Here is a 17,351-nt window from a genome sequence, read left to right as displayed (position 1 = left end):
TTAAACCATGGCTCAGTGGATTAAACTTTGGCTTTGCATGCCAAAGACCCAGGTTTGATCCCAGATAGCACATTGGCCTCCTGTACGCCACCAGGATAATCCCCAAACATTGAACTCCCCCCCCCCCCCCTTACCCGGCACTACCAACTCCTGACTCTCCCTCCTCTCTCCAGATTATATGGTGAATTATTTGTTTGTATTTTTATTTACCCCTTTTCCTTATTTGTTGTCTCAGTGACCTGGGGTTTCACACATGACTTGTGGTGGTGCTTGCACATTTAGTTCTCTGGCTCATTTGCACAGCCACAGGGCTCACTGAGGCTGCACTGCTTGCACACGTCCTCATAAGGGGCTGTACTCTTTAGTGGTGCTTTTTGTGGTGCTTGTGCACGTTTTGATTGTGTTCTGAGAGTTATTACTGTGTGTGTGTGTGTGTGTGTGTGTGTGTGTGTGTGTGTGTGTGTCTGTAGTTCCACATCCTGGCCATGTATTTGCTTGTGGTTTTTGACTCTGCTCACCAGGGTTCACGCCACTTCATTGTAGTACTTAGCACACACTTGCCTTCATGTGCAGCCAGCAGTTACTAGAGGAGCTGCAGACATGGAATAGAGCTGCCAGGATCTTGTTTGGCACCTGTGACAGTTCTCAGAATGAAACTCAAAAAATCTGGAAGGGAGATATTCAGAGCTCCCGAGCTGTTCCTTCAGAACCTGCCATAAACGATTTTAGTGTATTTATGATAGTGAAAAAACAGTGTACACACACACACACACACACACACACACACACACATGTGTGCAAATAGCTATTGAAATAGAAAAAAGATTGAGTTTACTATATCTGAGGTTTTTGGGTTTTTTTTTTTTTTTTTTTTTTTTTGGTTTTTGGGCCACACCTAGCAGTGCTCAGGGGTTACTCCTGCCTCTGTTCTCAGAAATCACTTCTAGCAGGCTCAGGGGACCATGTGGAATGCCAGGAATTGAACCCAGGTTCGTCCTGGGTCGGCTGCTTGTAAGGCAAATGCCCTACCACTGTTAATACTCCTACAATATCTTACATCTCTATTATGTTACCAGTTTTATAATTTTTTTTCTGGTCAACCTATTATATAGCAATGTTTGAATTGTTATTTACTGCTATATTGGTAAAGTGGGTAGTTTCACTTTTTATCACTTAGTTATGACTACCTATGTATACATATCTGTACATACACAATATGTATATTATTTTTGTATGTATTTGTTTTGTTTTTGGGGGTACTGCCTGGCAGTTCTCAAAGTTTACTCTTGGTTCTATGCTCAAGGATCACTCCTGACAAGGACATGGGATCATATGCAGTGTCCAGGATCAAACTAGGATCAGCCACATGCAAGGCAAATCCTTTGTCCAAAGGAAACTACTGTTACTCTGCTGTGTTTCTTTGTCCCTTTTGTTTATTTTGTTTGTTTTGGGGGCATACCCAGCTATGCTCAGGTTATTCCTGGCTCTGCACTCAGAAATTGCTCCTAGCAGATTTGGGGGACCATATGGGATGCTGGGAATCAAACCCAAGTTTGTCCTGGGTGGCCAAGTGCAAGGCAAACACTCTGCTGGTGTGCTTTCATTCACCTCTCACCTTTTTATTTAAATATTATCTGAAATACTGCTTTTATAAAGAATGCCTTGTGTCATTAAAGCTGACTTTTATATTGTAGCATTATCAAATTCTGATTAGTAGGTTTCTTTAGAGATCATTGAGTCTAAAATGAAATTACCATCATGGAGTTACAGCACACCTAAGAAAATATGTTTGGCACTTGATTTTTAAAAGAAAGTAAATTACCTGTTTGGTTTCTGGAAAGTGCCAAATGTGTTGCATTTTTCAGTCATGACATATAGTAATGTGTACACAACGCTTTCACTTGGCATCTGTTAGGGTTAGTCTGGAAGCAATTCTATGTTAACACCAACTGAGGCAATTATTTCACTTCCCCATTTTGTTGCCAATAATAAAATCGGGCAGGTTTTATTCTACGTCCATCAGGGTATGGCCCTAAAAAATTGTATGGGAAGATAAACTATATAGAGGAGAATTTGCTTCAAAATAGTCATTCAGGAGGGATGTGTGGAAAGTAGATTTTAAGCTAAGTTATTGAAGCTAGACGAGAACAGTTTAGTTTTTTATTACTTTCTTTTTCTGTTTGCAGTAGCAGGGATCTAGGTCTCCTGCCTGTGAAACATGCACTTTACTACTGAACCACATTCCTGACTCCTAATTTCTTACACTTTAGTTTGAAAATTTTTATGATAAAAATTGTCTAATAACAAATGCCTAGACTCTAGGGCCTAGGATGTGGCACTGCAGTCAAGTCCATGCCTTGCATCTATGAGATCTGGGTTTTCTTGCACCTCTACAAAAAATGGGGGAAAAACTGCTTAGGGCTGGAGCAATAGTACAGCAGGTAGGTGCTTGCCTTGCACACTGGTTCTCTCCCCAGTACCACTAAGAGTGATCCTTGAGTATTGTTGCCAGGTCTGGCACAAAAATGAGCAAACAACAGAACCTATTTATATTAGAAAGCCTGGGACCACTCCAACTGCTTCAGGGACCAAACTTTGAGCCTTAAGTATGCTAAGATCACTTTAGATCAGGGTTTGGGAATAGTCTGCACGCTGTGTTGCAGCCACAAAATCAGCAAACATGCTTCAAGTGGTTGTCATCTGTCTACATAGATTGTATGACATCCAATTATGATATCAAAAATGTCCAAGTGGGAGTCTGGAGAAATAGCACAGCAGGTAGGACATTTACCTTGCGTGCAGCTGACCCGGGTTCGATACTCAGCATCCCATATGGTCCCCCGAACTTTCATTCACTCCCTAACCTCCACTTCAATATGTTCCCACTTAGATTCAAATAATACTAACCCTGTGATGATCCTCCATTTGTCCTGAAGAGAAAATCTGTGCCATTATCATCTGTGTTCCTATTTTTATTTATACATTTTATTAATATTACTTGTTTTATAAATAAACTGAACTCTTGAATATTGAGGACATGTTTTATTCTGTTTATACTTTCTTTTTTTCGTTTGTTTGTTTGCTTTTTGTTTTTGGGTCACACCCGGCAGTGCTCAGGGATTACTCCTGGTTATCTGCTCAGAAATAGCTCCTGGTAGGCACTGGGGACCATATGGGACTCCTGGGATTCGAACCAACCACCTTAGGTCCTGGATAGGCTGCTTGCAAGGCAAACGCTGCTGTGCTATCTCTCTGAGCCCCAATAATATACAGTTTTTAAGAAAGCATAAACATAAACAGGTGTTTGCAAGGCAAACACCGCTGTGCTATCTCTCTGGTCCCTGTTTACGCTTTCTTAAAAACTGTATATTATTGGGGCCTGGAGAGATAGCACAGCGGTGTTTGCCTTGCAAGCAGCCGATCCAGGACCAAAGGTGGTTGGTTCGAATCCCAGTGTCCCATATGGTCCCCCATGCCTGCCAGGAGTAACCCCTGAGCACCGCCAGGTGTGACCCCAAAACAAAAACAAACAAAAAAAACTATATATTATTGTTTTAGTGTCTTTATTATATGATAACATTGATATGCTTAGTATCTCAATACTTAAAAAATACTGTATATGGGGCTAGAGCAGTAGTACAATGGATAGGGTGCTGGCCTGGGGTCAATCCCCAGCATCCCATATACCTGAGCACTGCTAGGAGTAATTCTTGTGTGCAAAGCCAGTAGTAGCCCCTGAGCATCACCAGGTGTGCCGCCCACCCCCCCAAAAAAAAGGATGGAGGCATTTGCAATTACCAGTTGAAGTAAATTTTTCTCTTAACTTAGGTTTCTAAAGTAGGATACAAAGTAAATAAGAGTCTATAAAATAAGTTATATGTTTTCAACTACACAATTGAATTAGTATGATTATACTATAAAAATAAATGGCTTGCATGTGAAATAGGAATATCAAATGGTATTCTTTGATACAATTTACCAATTCCTTGTTACAATAGCAACATATCAACTAACAGATCTTAATTTATTTAGTATGTGTTTGTATTTTGTTTTTTTTTTGGGGGGGGCACTCCCAGCAGTGAGTAGGGCTTACTCCTGACACTGTACTCAGGCATCAAACCCAGTACACTAGGCAAGCACACTACCCATTGTGCTATCTCTCTGGCCCTATCCCTTAATTTATTTAAAAAAATTTTTTTTGTGTGTGGGCAAAATTTTTCAGATTTCTTCCTCTCCCTTCAGGTTTGGCTGAATCATAGTAAAAGTAGTCTAAAAGTCAGGCCAATAAGTGAAACTTGAATAATTTTAAATCATATCTCTTTAGGTTTGCTCTTCAAACCCATGTTCTCTCTTGAACATGGATCTTTCTTGTATCTGTTTCTTCACTTGCTTATTTCCACACTGGAGAAACCTGTATTCGCTCTCAAACATGCACTTCTCTTTTTACTTCCCTCACCTCTTGCTAAATAAATTTCAGTAAAAAAAAAAAAAAACTATCATCATGCACACAAGAATCACTTTTATTTAGCAGAGGCAATGGACTGGAATGAATTAGCACATACATCTTTAGTTTGGGGGCCACACCCAGTAGTGTGCAAAGACTACTTCTTGCTTGGTGCTCAGAGATCACAGAGTGCTGGGGATCTTTATCACAAAATTTCTTTTTTTTGGGGGGGGGTCACACTCAGCAGCGCTCAGGGGTTACTCCTGGTTCTACACTCAGAAATCGCTCCTGGCAGGTTCAGGGGAACCATATGGGATATCAGGATTCGAACCACCATCCTGCATGCAAGGCAAATGCTCTACCTCCATGCTATCTCAAAATTTCATTTTTAACTCTAATAACAGTTGGTTTTGTTTCTGCTTAACTCAGTTTTTTTTTACTACTAACTGCCTATTTTATGTGAAATTTCATTTCTTATTTTTCTTTCTAGGCCTCAAGAAATCAATAAAGAAGAACTAGAGGGAAACAGCATGCGGTGTGGTAGAAAGCTTGCCAAAGATGGTGAAGTAAGTACAGGCTGTGGGTTGTGACTCAATATTTTCAAACAAGTTGTTGTTCTATTAGGGCAATATACAGCAGCAAATATGATGCCTCAGAAAAGCTTTCCTTCATATAATTTCTGGACTATATTCTCCTTGGAGAAGGATCCCATTACCTGCTTGTGTTGTTTATACCTCCATAGCTTTGTACTCACTCTTCTCTTTGTCTTACGTCAGAAATGCCAATTCTAGGCCATGACTGTGACAAATATTGAACTAATGTTATAATCAGGGCATTATCCAAACTTGAATCCCACTTTATTTTACTATACCATACCACCTTACCATATATCATGATCTGTCTCTCATTGACTGTTAGATGCTATAATAAACAAATTACATAGCCCTTGTGATGGTATTGAAAATAACTCAGCTGTTCATAAGTTGGTTAGTTAAGGTAGAATATTGTTAAGCATGAGTAGATAATGAATGGGTTCTTAGTGCCTATATCTAGACTCCTTGTTCCCTAAAATTTATACCTAAAGTTGCAGAGAAAAGTCATGTTACTTATGTAGTTGGAGAGAAAAGGTAGCTGATCAAGAAGCAATTGGGACCTGATATAATCTGGCTTTGGTATTTATTATTTTGTAAGATAGATGAGTATTCATACATTTATATCATATAAATTCATATATATTCATACATTTATTTTGTATGATAAGCCTTAAGTGAAAGGCACTTGCAGAAAATTGGCACCCATTAAAGAAAAAATATTTGCAGTAAGGAAAGATATTTGGGACTTTTATTTTTTGATATACTAATATGATAAACTGAAATAAGTCTCTTTTTTGTATTTCTCAGTACTGTTGGCGGTGGACAGGTTTTAACTTCGGCTTTGACCTGCTTGTCACTTACACCAATCGGTACATCATTTTCAAACGCAACACACTGAATCAGCCTTGTAGTGGATCTGTCAGTTTACAACCTCGAAGGAGCATAGCATTTAGGTAGGAGGGGATTTCCCCACTGCAGAAGAAAAGTAAATGAAATGAAACCTTGATCATTTATTCTAGCAATGGTAGTGCTTCGGTCAGATATGATTTATATGAAAGTAAACAGAACTAATAAGGCTCTATTCATGTAATGTATTAAAAATCAAAATCATAAGAACTAGTATATTAGACATTTAGAAATTTAAAAAATTAAATATTAGAAAACTACTTGGACTGGTAATGGTATAGAATTGATACCGCTCTTGAAGCAGTTGTCTTTATTGTTGTGTCGAGTAAATAAAATGTCTAAGGTCTATCTAAAGCAAGATACATTTTCCAGGAAAAAGTTTAGTGTTATCCTTAACTTCCTATAGGATTTGATATTTCAATTGTGACTGGTCGTTAAGCTGATAGTCTTTTTTTCTGGAGATAATTTTAACAAATTGAAAAATAGTTTAAGGGGCTGGAGAGATAGCACAGTGGTGTTTGCCTTGCAAGCAGCCGACTCAGGACCTAAGGTGGGTGGTTCGAATCCTGGAGTCCCATATGGTCCCCCGTGCCTGCCAGGAGCTATTTCTGAGCAGATAGCCAGGAGTAACCCCTGAGCGCCTCCAGGTCTGGCCCAAAAAACCAAAAAACCAAAACCAAAACAAAACAAAACAAAACAAAAGAAAAAACAGTTTAAAATGAACAGATTGTTTAAAAGTAAATTTATAGGGTGGAGAAAAAGTTCAGGGTGTTTGCCCAGCATGTGGCTGACTCCAGTTTGATCCCTAGTTCTGGAAATGGTTCTCCAAGATCCACCAGGACAGATTCCAGTACAGAGCTGAGAGTAAACCCTGAGGTAGCAATAATACAGTAGGTAAAGAGTTTGGCTTTCAAGCAGTCAGTCCAGATTCAATCCCTGGCATCCTATATGGTCCCCTGAACTTGCTAAGCTAGGAGCAACCCCTGAGCACATTCAGGCCTGGCCCCAAAACAAAAGCAGAAAATAAACTATGAGTACTGCTGAATATGACCTTAACACCCCAATAAGTTAGAAAGATTTCTATTAAAATTTATACAAATAACCATATATAAAAATTAAACTCAGTTTACCAAAACCCAAGAATAAAGCCAAAATTATGAAATAATCTTGGAATAAAACAGAGGGTAAAAACTTTTTTACCAAAGGGAAAAAAAATCTTTTTTTTTTTTTTTACCATTTTGAGAAAAACTGCAGACATTAAGTCAGTGCCTTGCATGTGACCAGCCTCATTTTGATTCCCCGGTACCATATATGGTTCCGCCAAGGATGGCCAGAAGTAACTCTTTATTTTTTGGTTTTTGGGTCACACCTGGCAGCATTCGGATTTCTCCTGGCTCTGCACTCAGAAATCGCTCCTGGCAGGCTTAGGGGGACAATATGGGATGCCGGGAGTTGAACCACCATCAGTCCTAGGTCAGCTGAATGAATGCAAGGCAAATGCCCTACTGTTGTGCTATCTCTTTGGCCCCTAGAAGTAATTCTTGAGAACTGCTGGGGGTGGGCCCTTCCCAATCCTTTCCCCAGAAAAACAAATAATAAAAACACTTTTGACAGGGGCCGGAGAGATAGCATGAAAGTAGGGCGTTTGCCTTGCATGCAGAAGGATGTGGTTCGATTCGAATCCCGGCATCCTATATGGTCCCTGAGCCCGCCAGGAGCAATTTCTGAGCGTAGAGCCAGGAGTAACCCCTGAGCACTGCTGGGTGTGACCCAAAAAACAAAACAAAAAACCCCAATATGAAATGGATTTGACTCTGATTTCTCCAATGTGACATCAAAGTATACGCGGCAAAAGAAAACTAATAGATTATGTTTAACCAAAAATTAAGTCTTTTATCAAAAGATACTTTTTCAATAGATTGAAAAGATACACCATGGAATATGAGCAAACATCTGTAGCTATGAATCTGATAAGGAGTTAACACGATATAGAGGCTGTCACTTGACTTTCCCATGGAACTGGGACCCTGAAGATAGCTGTAATGGTTGAAAATGCTGATAATGAAAAAATTGCTGACCTGGAAGCCAAAATCTTTTATCAGATTGACTATTTTGGATTTTGGTGACTTCAGTTTGATTTGGTACAAATATTTAAAGGAACAAATCAAATTAGACAAAGGCTGAGTGACTTTGGAGATAATAAAATTCAACCAGTTAAATCATTTAACAACAGATTTTAATGTAATAATTAAAGCATTGATCAAATCTAAGAACTCATCGATGTAAGTGAAGACAAAACTAAAATCTGAAGATCTCCAAACAAACCCTTTCCTGAAGTAACTGATGAATAGATGTAAAACACAGGCCTGTTTACATTAAAGATTTTTCAACTGATGCAACCCATGAAGACATAAAAACATGGTTAGAAAATAAAGGCGGGGGCCGGAGAGATAGCATGGAGGTAGGACATTTGCCTTGCATGCAGAAGGACGGTGGTTCAAATCTCAGCATCCCATGTCATCCCCCGAGTCTGCCAGTAGCGATTACTGAGTGTAGAGCCAGGAGTAATCCCTAAGTACTGCCGGATGTGACCCAAAAAACAAACAAACAAAAAAAATAAAATAACTTTAACTTAAAAAAAAAGGCCAAGTACTAAATATTCAAATGAGAAGAACATTGCACAAAGCATTAATGGGATCAGTATTCACTGTGTTTGATACCATTGAATCTGCCGAGAAGTTTGTTGAGATGCCTGGCCTTCAGAAGTACAAAGATACAGACCTACTAATACTTTTCAAGGAAGATGATTTTGTGCCCCCCAAAAAAAATGCAGAGAAAGAAAAATAAAGTAGAAGCCAACAGAAGCCAAATTCTGAGCAAGAAGAAAAACATAAGTTAGCAGAAAATACTGAGATGAAATCTCTAGAAGAAAAGATTGGATACTAATTGAACTTTTTAGGAGATTTAGATGACCAGACCTATAGAGAAAATTTGTATATCCTCTTGCCAAATCATGGTGAAATAAAATGGAAACATTGCCAGAAGAGCAAAAGCAGGAATAATTCTGTTTAAGGAAAAAGTTACAGATGCATTGGATAAAGCCAAAGATGCAAATAGTGGTAAGCTACAATTAAGGAACAAATTTAAACATAGAATTACCATAGGATCTAATCATTCTTCTGGGTAGTCACCCAAAAAAAAATATTGAAAGCAGGAAAATATTTAGAAGAGTTGTAAGCAGGAATTCAAAAAGATATGTATACATTCATTTTCACATCTGCATTATTCACAATAGGCAAAAAGTGGAATTTCCTCAAGTGTCTATCAATAGATGAATTGTGAAACTGGTGAGAAGAACTGCTATTCTTGCCTGACCTCCAGTACCCATTTGTCCCCCAAATTCTGCCAGCAGTGATCCCTGAGTACTGCCATGTCTGACCCACATACCAAACTCAAAACAAACATGGTAAAATATGGTATATACCTACAATAGGATATTACTCAATCTTAAAAGAAATCTTGATACATACTGTAACATGAGCGTTGCCCCTTGAAGATACTATTTTAAGTGACATAAACCATGAAGGACATACTAAATCCTAATTTGAGGTTCCTCAAGAAAAAAGTAAGTGGTGGTTGTCAGGGACAGGGGTCAGGGCAAATAGGGGTTTAGTTAATATAGAACGTAGTTGAAGAAAAGGAAGATTTGGAGGTGGATGGTGTTGATACGGGAAATTATCTAATTTCCATAGTTACATATTTTTAAATTATTAAAATGGTAAATTTGATGTATATTTTCTAATAAGTCTTATTTATGAACTTTTTGTTTGTTTATTGGGCCAAACCCAGTGATGCTCAGGGTTTATTCTTGGCTATGCGCTCAGAAATCCCTCCTGGCTCGGGGACCATATGAGGTGCTGGAGATCAAACCAGGTCCATCCTGGATCTGCCGCGTGCAAGGCAAACACTCTACTGCTGTGCTATCGCTCCAACCCCTATAAACTTTTTTAAACTTAAGTATATATACCTTGATTTATAAATCTGAAGGGAATTGCTTTATGTTGTGTAAGGAGACTAAAAAACAATATTGAAGAAAAAAGGCATTGAAATAAGAGGAGTTACTTATTTTGTGGTTTAAAAAATGTTTATCCAAAAATAAATAAGGGGGCTCAAGTGATAGCACAGAGTTAGGGTGTTTGCCTTGCACACAGCCAACCCAGAATGGACCCAGGTTTGATCCCCTGGATCCCATATGGTTCCCCAAGCCTGCCAGGAATGATTTCTGAGCACAGAGCCAGCAGTAACTTATGAGTGCCACTGGGTGTGGCCCAAAAGCAAACAAAATAAATGTTTATTATCTTCTTACTTTTAGATTACGGTTGGCCTCTTTTGATAGTTGTGGAAAACTAATATGTAGTAGAACAACTGGCTATCAAATACTTACACTTGAAAAGGATCAGGTATGTTTATTTTTCTGTTTCATGTATGTAATTTGAATAATCTTGAATACTCTTTAATGGAATTAGTACCAGTGTTTGATTTATAGATTGGTTTGAAAGATTCACAAAGTAAAGATGAAACTGTTTTACTAGAATGGAAATGTAAGATGACTTAGAAAGGAGAGTAACCCATTGCAGATTTGGGTTTGAGTTGTTTTTCTAGGGCGGTGGAGGGAACATACCCATTCAATGATGCTTTGAGTTTACTCCTGGTTCTGCATTCAGGAATCATTTCTGGCAGGACCATATGTAGTACTAAGGAAAGAACCTAGGTCAGCAGCATTGAAAGCAAACTCATTACCTACTGTAGTTGTATTATTGCTCTGGCCCACCTTTTGTTGTTATTTTTGTTGTTGTTGTTATTTTAATAAAATATTAATTTTTATTAATAAAAAATTCCAGTAGGCAGTTGATTTTTATGGATCTTAAAATGCTATATGATAGACTTTGAGGAATTAAAAAGGTATAGTACAGGATAAGTGACATGAGCCTTGAAGAGGCAGCAGTGACTTAGGGGAATAAGTTAGGAGAATAATAGTTGAAAGTAGGGTTGATGAACCATAGAGATATTTCAGCTGATGGAGTGCTTGCCTTGCATGTGGCTGACCTGGGTTTGATCCCTGGAATCCCATATGACCCTTCTGGCATCATATATATGAACCTTCAAGCCCCTCCTGAAGTGTATGTCTGAATGCAGAGTCAGGAATAAGTCATGAACATTGTGGGGTATGGCCCAAAAAAGTAGGGTTGAAACCTTGGGTCATGCCACTGCTCTGATGTGTGTGGGATTTTTAGCTTTCAAGTCATTTGTGGGAAAAGGGAAATGAAACTTGGTTCTTTCATGTAAATAAGATGTAAATTGCCCTATAGAGTTTAAAAGTTTGATGAAGAGCCGGAGCTATAGTATAGCAGGAGGGCACTTACTTTTGCATGTGGCTGACTCACATATGCTCACCCAATCTGCCATGAGTCATTCCTGAGCTCAGCGCCAAGAGTAAGTCCTGAACACAATTGAGTGTGACCCAAAATCTTAAAAAAATAATAATGAATTAGAGTTGTATCTGTATACTTTGGGAGTGGGAGTTAATACAATTTAATAATCAAGAATTAGTTCAACTAATAGACCTTGCCAACTTTAAGTATTTTCAAAAAACAGTAGTAATCTTCCTCTGAGTCTGTTTTATTATAATACTCAATTTTGGTTTTATCATCAGATACACAAACACACACATACACTATCAAAGCTATGTTCTCAACAAGCTTAGTAAATGTGCCTTGACTAAAAACTTTAGACTAGGTGACAGTTGCATTATTATCTAAAGACCAAACATGCTTTGAGATCATTTCTCTCTGTTAACCTGAGCACCATCAGCCTTCTGGTCACCATCTTGCTCACTAACGACTTTTCCCCCCCAATACAAAACACCAAATTTGGGGCCGGAGAGATACTATTGAGGTAAGGTGTTTGCCTTTCATGCAGAAGGTCATCGGTATGAATCCCAGCGTCCCATATGGTCCCCCTTGCCTGCCAGGAGCAATTTCTGAGCACGGAGCCAGGAATAACCCCTGAGCACCGCCGGGTGTGACCCAAAAACCACAAAAACAAGCAAACAAACAAAAAAACCCCCACCAAATTCAAATTTCTACCTTTATCCAAATTCTTAGCCTGTTTTGTACATTTGGATAATTGTTGGATACATTTAGGGGACTTGATATTTCCCCAACACAAAAGCTGAGAAATTGAAGCCAATTGAGAAGCCTTTATATTTCAGTACTAAATTGTTGCAAAAATAAGTAGAAAACTTGGGGCTGGAGTGGTGGTGCTAGAGGTAAGGTGACTGCCTTGCAAGCACGAGCCAAGGACGAACGTGGTTCGTTTTCCCAGCGTCCCATATGGTCCCCCCAAGCCAGGAGTGATTTCTGAGCTCATAGCCAGGAGTAACCCCTGAGCATCAACAGATGTGGCCCAAAAACAAAAGTAGAAAACTTGAGTAAAACTTTTTCTATAATCAAAAACTACATTATTGCTGTATACTTCATATATGGCTAGCTTCTTGAGCCCTTTATTTTCATGTCTTGTTTAATTCTCAGTGAAATACAGTGAGATGGAATACTCTTACTGTCTCCCATTCCACAGTGGGGAAGCTGTAGTCAACAAGATCAGTAAATTGTTCAGGGTCTCACTTGCTGGTCATTGGTAGTTTTTTTTTTTTTTTTTTTTTTTTTTGGTTTTTGGGCCACACCCAGCGGTGCTCAGGGGTTACTCCTGGCTGTCTGCTCAGAAATAGCTCCTGGCAGGCACGGGGGACCATATGGGACACCGGGATTCGAACCAACCACCTTTGGTCTTGGATCGGCTGCTTGCAAGGCAAACACCGCTGTGCTATCTCTCCGGGCCCTGGTCATTGGTAGTTTTAAGATTTGAGTGGTCACTCAGAACTCAAGTGCCACCATACTGTCTCCTATTCAGTGTATATTCAGTAGTCTGGATTTCCTGTGATGTGTTTAGGACTACTCTCTGCTTATTATTAAAGCTGTACCTTTCTTTTATAGGAACAAGTAGTGATGAACGTGGACAGCAGGCTTCTGATCTTCCCTTTATATATCTGCTGTAACTTCTTATATATATCACCAGAGAAAAGAACTGAAAATAACCAACATCCTGAAAATCCAGAAAATTGAGGTTCTCATCCATGGGAAATAGTAGCACTTTGAAATGATTTTGGTTGCAGCTTCCATTTAATGACCCTACTGATGTTCACATTCAAGGTGACTAACGATGACAAAGGCCTTATGAACTCTACAGATAATACAGAGACTATTGTTATTCTCATTATATTTCTATGCATATATGGAAAAAAAACATTTTAAAGCCAAGAAAATATTGGTGAAATCATTTTTCTTTATAACGATGTCAACTTGTGTTTTTTAATTTAGTGTCAGTAGAAAAATTGCCGTAGATAAATTTCTTATTTCTATGGAACCAAATATAGATTTACTTTTTAGCTCAAACTTCGATCATTCTACCTAGTATTAGTAAACCTCAGATACATATCTGTGAATTTGTTTTAGCTGTAAGAAGCTGAAGGAATAATTCAAGTGACCAATTATAAATCTTCTTTCAGTTGGTGCAGTTAAAAACTATCCTTTAACTTTTTTTTAGCTTTTCTTTGATTCTTCCTCTATTCTACTATCTAATATCCTCTATTCTAATATTTAAAAATAATAGTTTTACTTTAAAAAGTTGCTAATTTCTACATTGTTTTGGAGAATTCGATGAGAAACTTTAATTCAATTTTTCTTTTTAATTTTGATTTTAGTTTAACTTTCTAAAGAATTTAACAACAAAAAAAAATCGGCTTCAGAATTTCAAGTGAACTTGAATGTGGGAGAAAAAAGGTTTAATTCTGAGGATATTCCTTTGCCTTACTTGATCTTTTCTTTGACATTCTGTGAAACTTCCTTATATTGGTTTATTTTTGTACCAAATATTATACTTTAAAAACTTTCATATTCTAGGATCTTTAGAATTATTTATGTTCAGATTTTAATTAGCAATCTTAACCCCTACTTAAACTCAGGACTTTATAACCTCTGAATTGAGTGCCTTTGAGTTACACATAATAAAAATTTCATAGTCAATGTAAATAAGGTTGAAGGAGCTCATTTAAAAGCTGACAATAAGCATTACGGTAAAAATAGAACTTATTTTTTTCAAAATTGAGGTGTACGTTTGTCATGATTTATATATGTTGACTGCTTATGTTTATTGCTACTATGAAAATAGTAGTGCTCATCATTATTTTCAGTCATAGTAAGTTCTGTGTGGTTAATGTACATTTTTTAGTATGTTTTTTAAAGATGGGAATCATTTTTGTGTGTCTGTACAAATACCCATTTGGAAAATAATAAATTCTTATATAAAGTGAAAAAGAATCTCAGTTGATAGCAGATTTTTTTCTATCTAGTTACTTTTTTCTAGTGACATTTAACTCTTGGAATTTATTAGTGCTTTTTCTTCTCTGGAATATGTCCAGAAGGTCATCAGTTGTCCTTTCAAAATTTATCCTCTGGGCAAACTTTTAGTTGCATCTCCCTCTTCTAGTCCCTAAACTATAGTTTCGATGTTCTGAATATAATAATTTAACTGTATCAAGAGATTTCATTTCTTTTTATAATTGGCTGTAATTGTCTCCTTTTTTATTTGTTTATATGGAGGGCCACACCCAACCATGCTCAGGGCTTACTTCTGGCTCTACCCTCAGGGATCATTCTTGGGACTTGGAGGACTGTATGTGATGTCAGAAATTGAATAAGGCAAGTGCATTATTGCTCCAGATCCCTGATTGTAAGACTTTAAACAGATACTTATAGTATCAAAGGTTCTTTACCCTTTATATGTGGAAAACTGTAGTTAGGTATATGTATATGTATGTATATATATATATATATATACACAGAGGCATATGTAATTAGAAATGATGAATTTCTTCAATTTTTACAAACATTGGGAGTAATTATTAAGGTTTGAATATATTTGTGAGTAAAAAGATATTTCATTTTACTTTATATAAATGAACCAAATTGGAATTACATATGGTTCCTATTTATTGATTCTTTCTTGACCAAATTGCATGTTATCTACAAATAATATGTCTTCCATGTTCTTGACAAATTGGTAATTCTTCAATTAGTAGTGAAGATCTGCTTTTTTTCTAACCAAATACTTTAAGTTTTGTTCTTTTCAATAGAAATGATTTCAATAAAGGATTAAAAGGTTTCACCTGGACTATCTATAAACTGTTTTTATGAACATTTTTGTCAGCATTTGCCTTACAGTTGCCAAGTACTTTTTTTAAGCTTTTAATATTCAGTTATTTTTTGGTTGGCTGTCAATAGAGGCCCTTTGTATTTTATCATGCTGTGATTAAAGAGGGATATATGTTTATATGGATATATATTTATATGTATATGTATATATATATTTGTATCTTCACCTTAAAATACACAAGCAGGACCAGAGAGAGATAGTACAGAATCCCATATGATCCCCCAAGTCCTCCACCTGGAGTAATTTCTAAGTACAAAGCCAAGAATAAACACTAATCACCACTGGGGTATGGCTCAAACCCTACCACGACCACGACCACCACCAAAAACAAAAAAAGCCCTGTGTTTAACACTCAACATTTGATCACATTTCATATCCTTCAATAGGGTTATATCCTGTATGAATTATTTTCAATACCAAATTGAAAATGAGTTAAAGTGCTTGTATTGCATCCTGTCAACCCTGGTTCAAATCTGACATCACATATAATTGTCAAAGCAACATGTATCAGGGGTCACTGTTGAACACTGCTGGGTATGCCCCTGCAAAAAATAACTAAAATAGGGCAAAAAATTGAGTTAATTTTTAAATTGAATTTAATTACCTTTTCACAGTTTTGGGGGGCCACACTTTGCAGTACTCAGGATTTACTCCTGGCTCTGCATTTAGGACTCACTCTTGTGCTTGGGCAACCATTTAAAATGCCAGGTATTGAACTTAGATCAGCCTCATGCAAGGAAAACTCCCTAACCACTGTGTTATTGCTGCAGCCCTTGAATTTAATTCTTTTACCAGGTCTATAACCACATGTTATGAGTGGCCACCATACTGATACCATGCAAATAGAGTATCTCAATAATTGTACCACCAAATTGGTATAGAATGTTAAAATTGAACCATAAACCAACTCTACTCCATCCAATCAAATTCCCTTAAATATGAATTTGTGTAAAGAATAGAAAAGATAATACAACCATGGATGCAAAATGATACCTTATTAAACACCTGAAATGATGTTTATAATTTCAAGCACTTGACTTCATTGAACAACAAAATATAGTACAATTTTTTTCCATCCAGGAAGTGTAAATGTTTCCAAATTCAAGATAAAGGAACATAAAAACAGAACTGCAAATACCCCAATTACTTGGTCTGAACACATCTTGATAGAGGACAAATTATTGGCTCAACAATTTGTCTATATCTAACAATGAAATAGGATACTTTCTTAAAGATTGGTGGATGTCTTTGGGGATGGGAGTAGGGTCATACTACATAGTACTTGGGACCTACAACTGGCTCTGTATTCAAGGGTTACTCTTGCCAGAAATCCAGGGTCCTATGAGGGGCCTGGAATTGTGTCCAGATAAACCATATGTAAGACAAGCACGCTACCTACTGCACTATCACTCCAGCCCCAGGCTAGGAATTTTTAAATTTATTCAAACACATGGTTTACATAGTTGTTTATCATAGTTGTTTCTGGCATGCGATGTTTCAATACCAATCCCACTACCAGCATGACCTTCCCTCCAACACTGTCCCCCAGTTTCCCACAAGCCTCTCCCAAAAGTTGTGCCCCTTGGCAGGCACAAAGTAATTTATACTGCTTGTTAGAACTAAAAGGCTAATGTCATTATCAAAAAACACTTCAGTAAAAGAAAATTTGTGAAAATCGTTATACAATGGATTGACTGCATGAAAGACAAATGCCTTATTGACTGTACCATTGCTCTAGTTCCTCCATTTTTCTGTTGTTTTGGACCACACCTGGAGATGCTTAGGGATTACTTGTAATTGCTCTCAGGAATCACTCCTGGCATTGCTCAGGGGACCATATAGGATTCTAACCTGTTTGCTAGAGCTTTCTATGTTGTTTTTGTTTAGTGAGATTGGTTAGCTTCTATGCTTCTTCTTTGTCCAATTTGGTGTGGCCATTTTGTGCCTAAAATGAATTGCCCATTTTGAGGAATGTCACTACAGGAGTTTATGTGATTAGTTTACAAAGCATGGGATGTGGGTGTGGCTGCTGGGGCTTCTTGGAAGTATGAAGATGGAGGAAAGCTGCCCACCCCCCC

General features: G+C 37.6%; 1 protein-coding gene across 1 annotated transcript in view; it reads left to right on the top strand.

Moving 5' to 3' along the window:
- Positions 1-15,231, top strand: part of GMCL1 (germ cell-less 1, spermatogenesis associated) — a 48,825-nt gene extending 33,594 nt beyond the window's left edge. Inside the window, exons 11-14 of the mRNA XM_049784574.1 lie at positions 4,935-5,010; positions 5,845-5,990; positions 10,316-10,403; positions 12,996-15,231. Coding sequence (XP_049640531.1) covers positions 4,935-5,010; positions 5,845-5,990; positions 10,316-10,403; positions 12,996-13,124 — 439 coding nt within the window. The 3' untranslated portion in view covers positions 13,125-15,231. The remainder of the gene's footprint in view (positions 1-4,934; positions 5,011-5,844; positions 5,991-10,315; positions 10,404-12,995) is intronic.
- Positions 15,232-17,351: the final 2,120 nt, after the last annotated feature.

The sequence above is a fragment of the Suncus etruscus genome, chromosome 12 (assembly GCF_024139225.1).
Source record: "Suncus etruscus isolate mSunEtr1 chromosome 12, mSunEtr1.pri.cur, whole genome shotgun sequence".
NCBI lineage: Eukaryota > Metazoa > Chordata > Mammalia > Eulipotyphla > Soricidae > Suncus > Suncus etruscus.
Note: the sequence above shows the minus strand (reverse complement) of the source record. Positions and strands in the feature narration are given on the sequence as shown.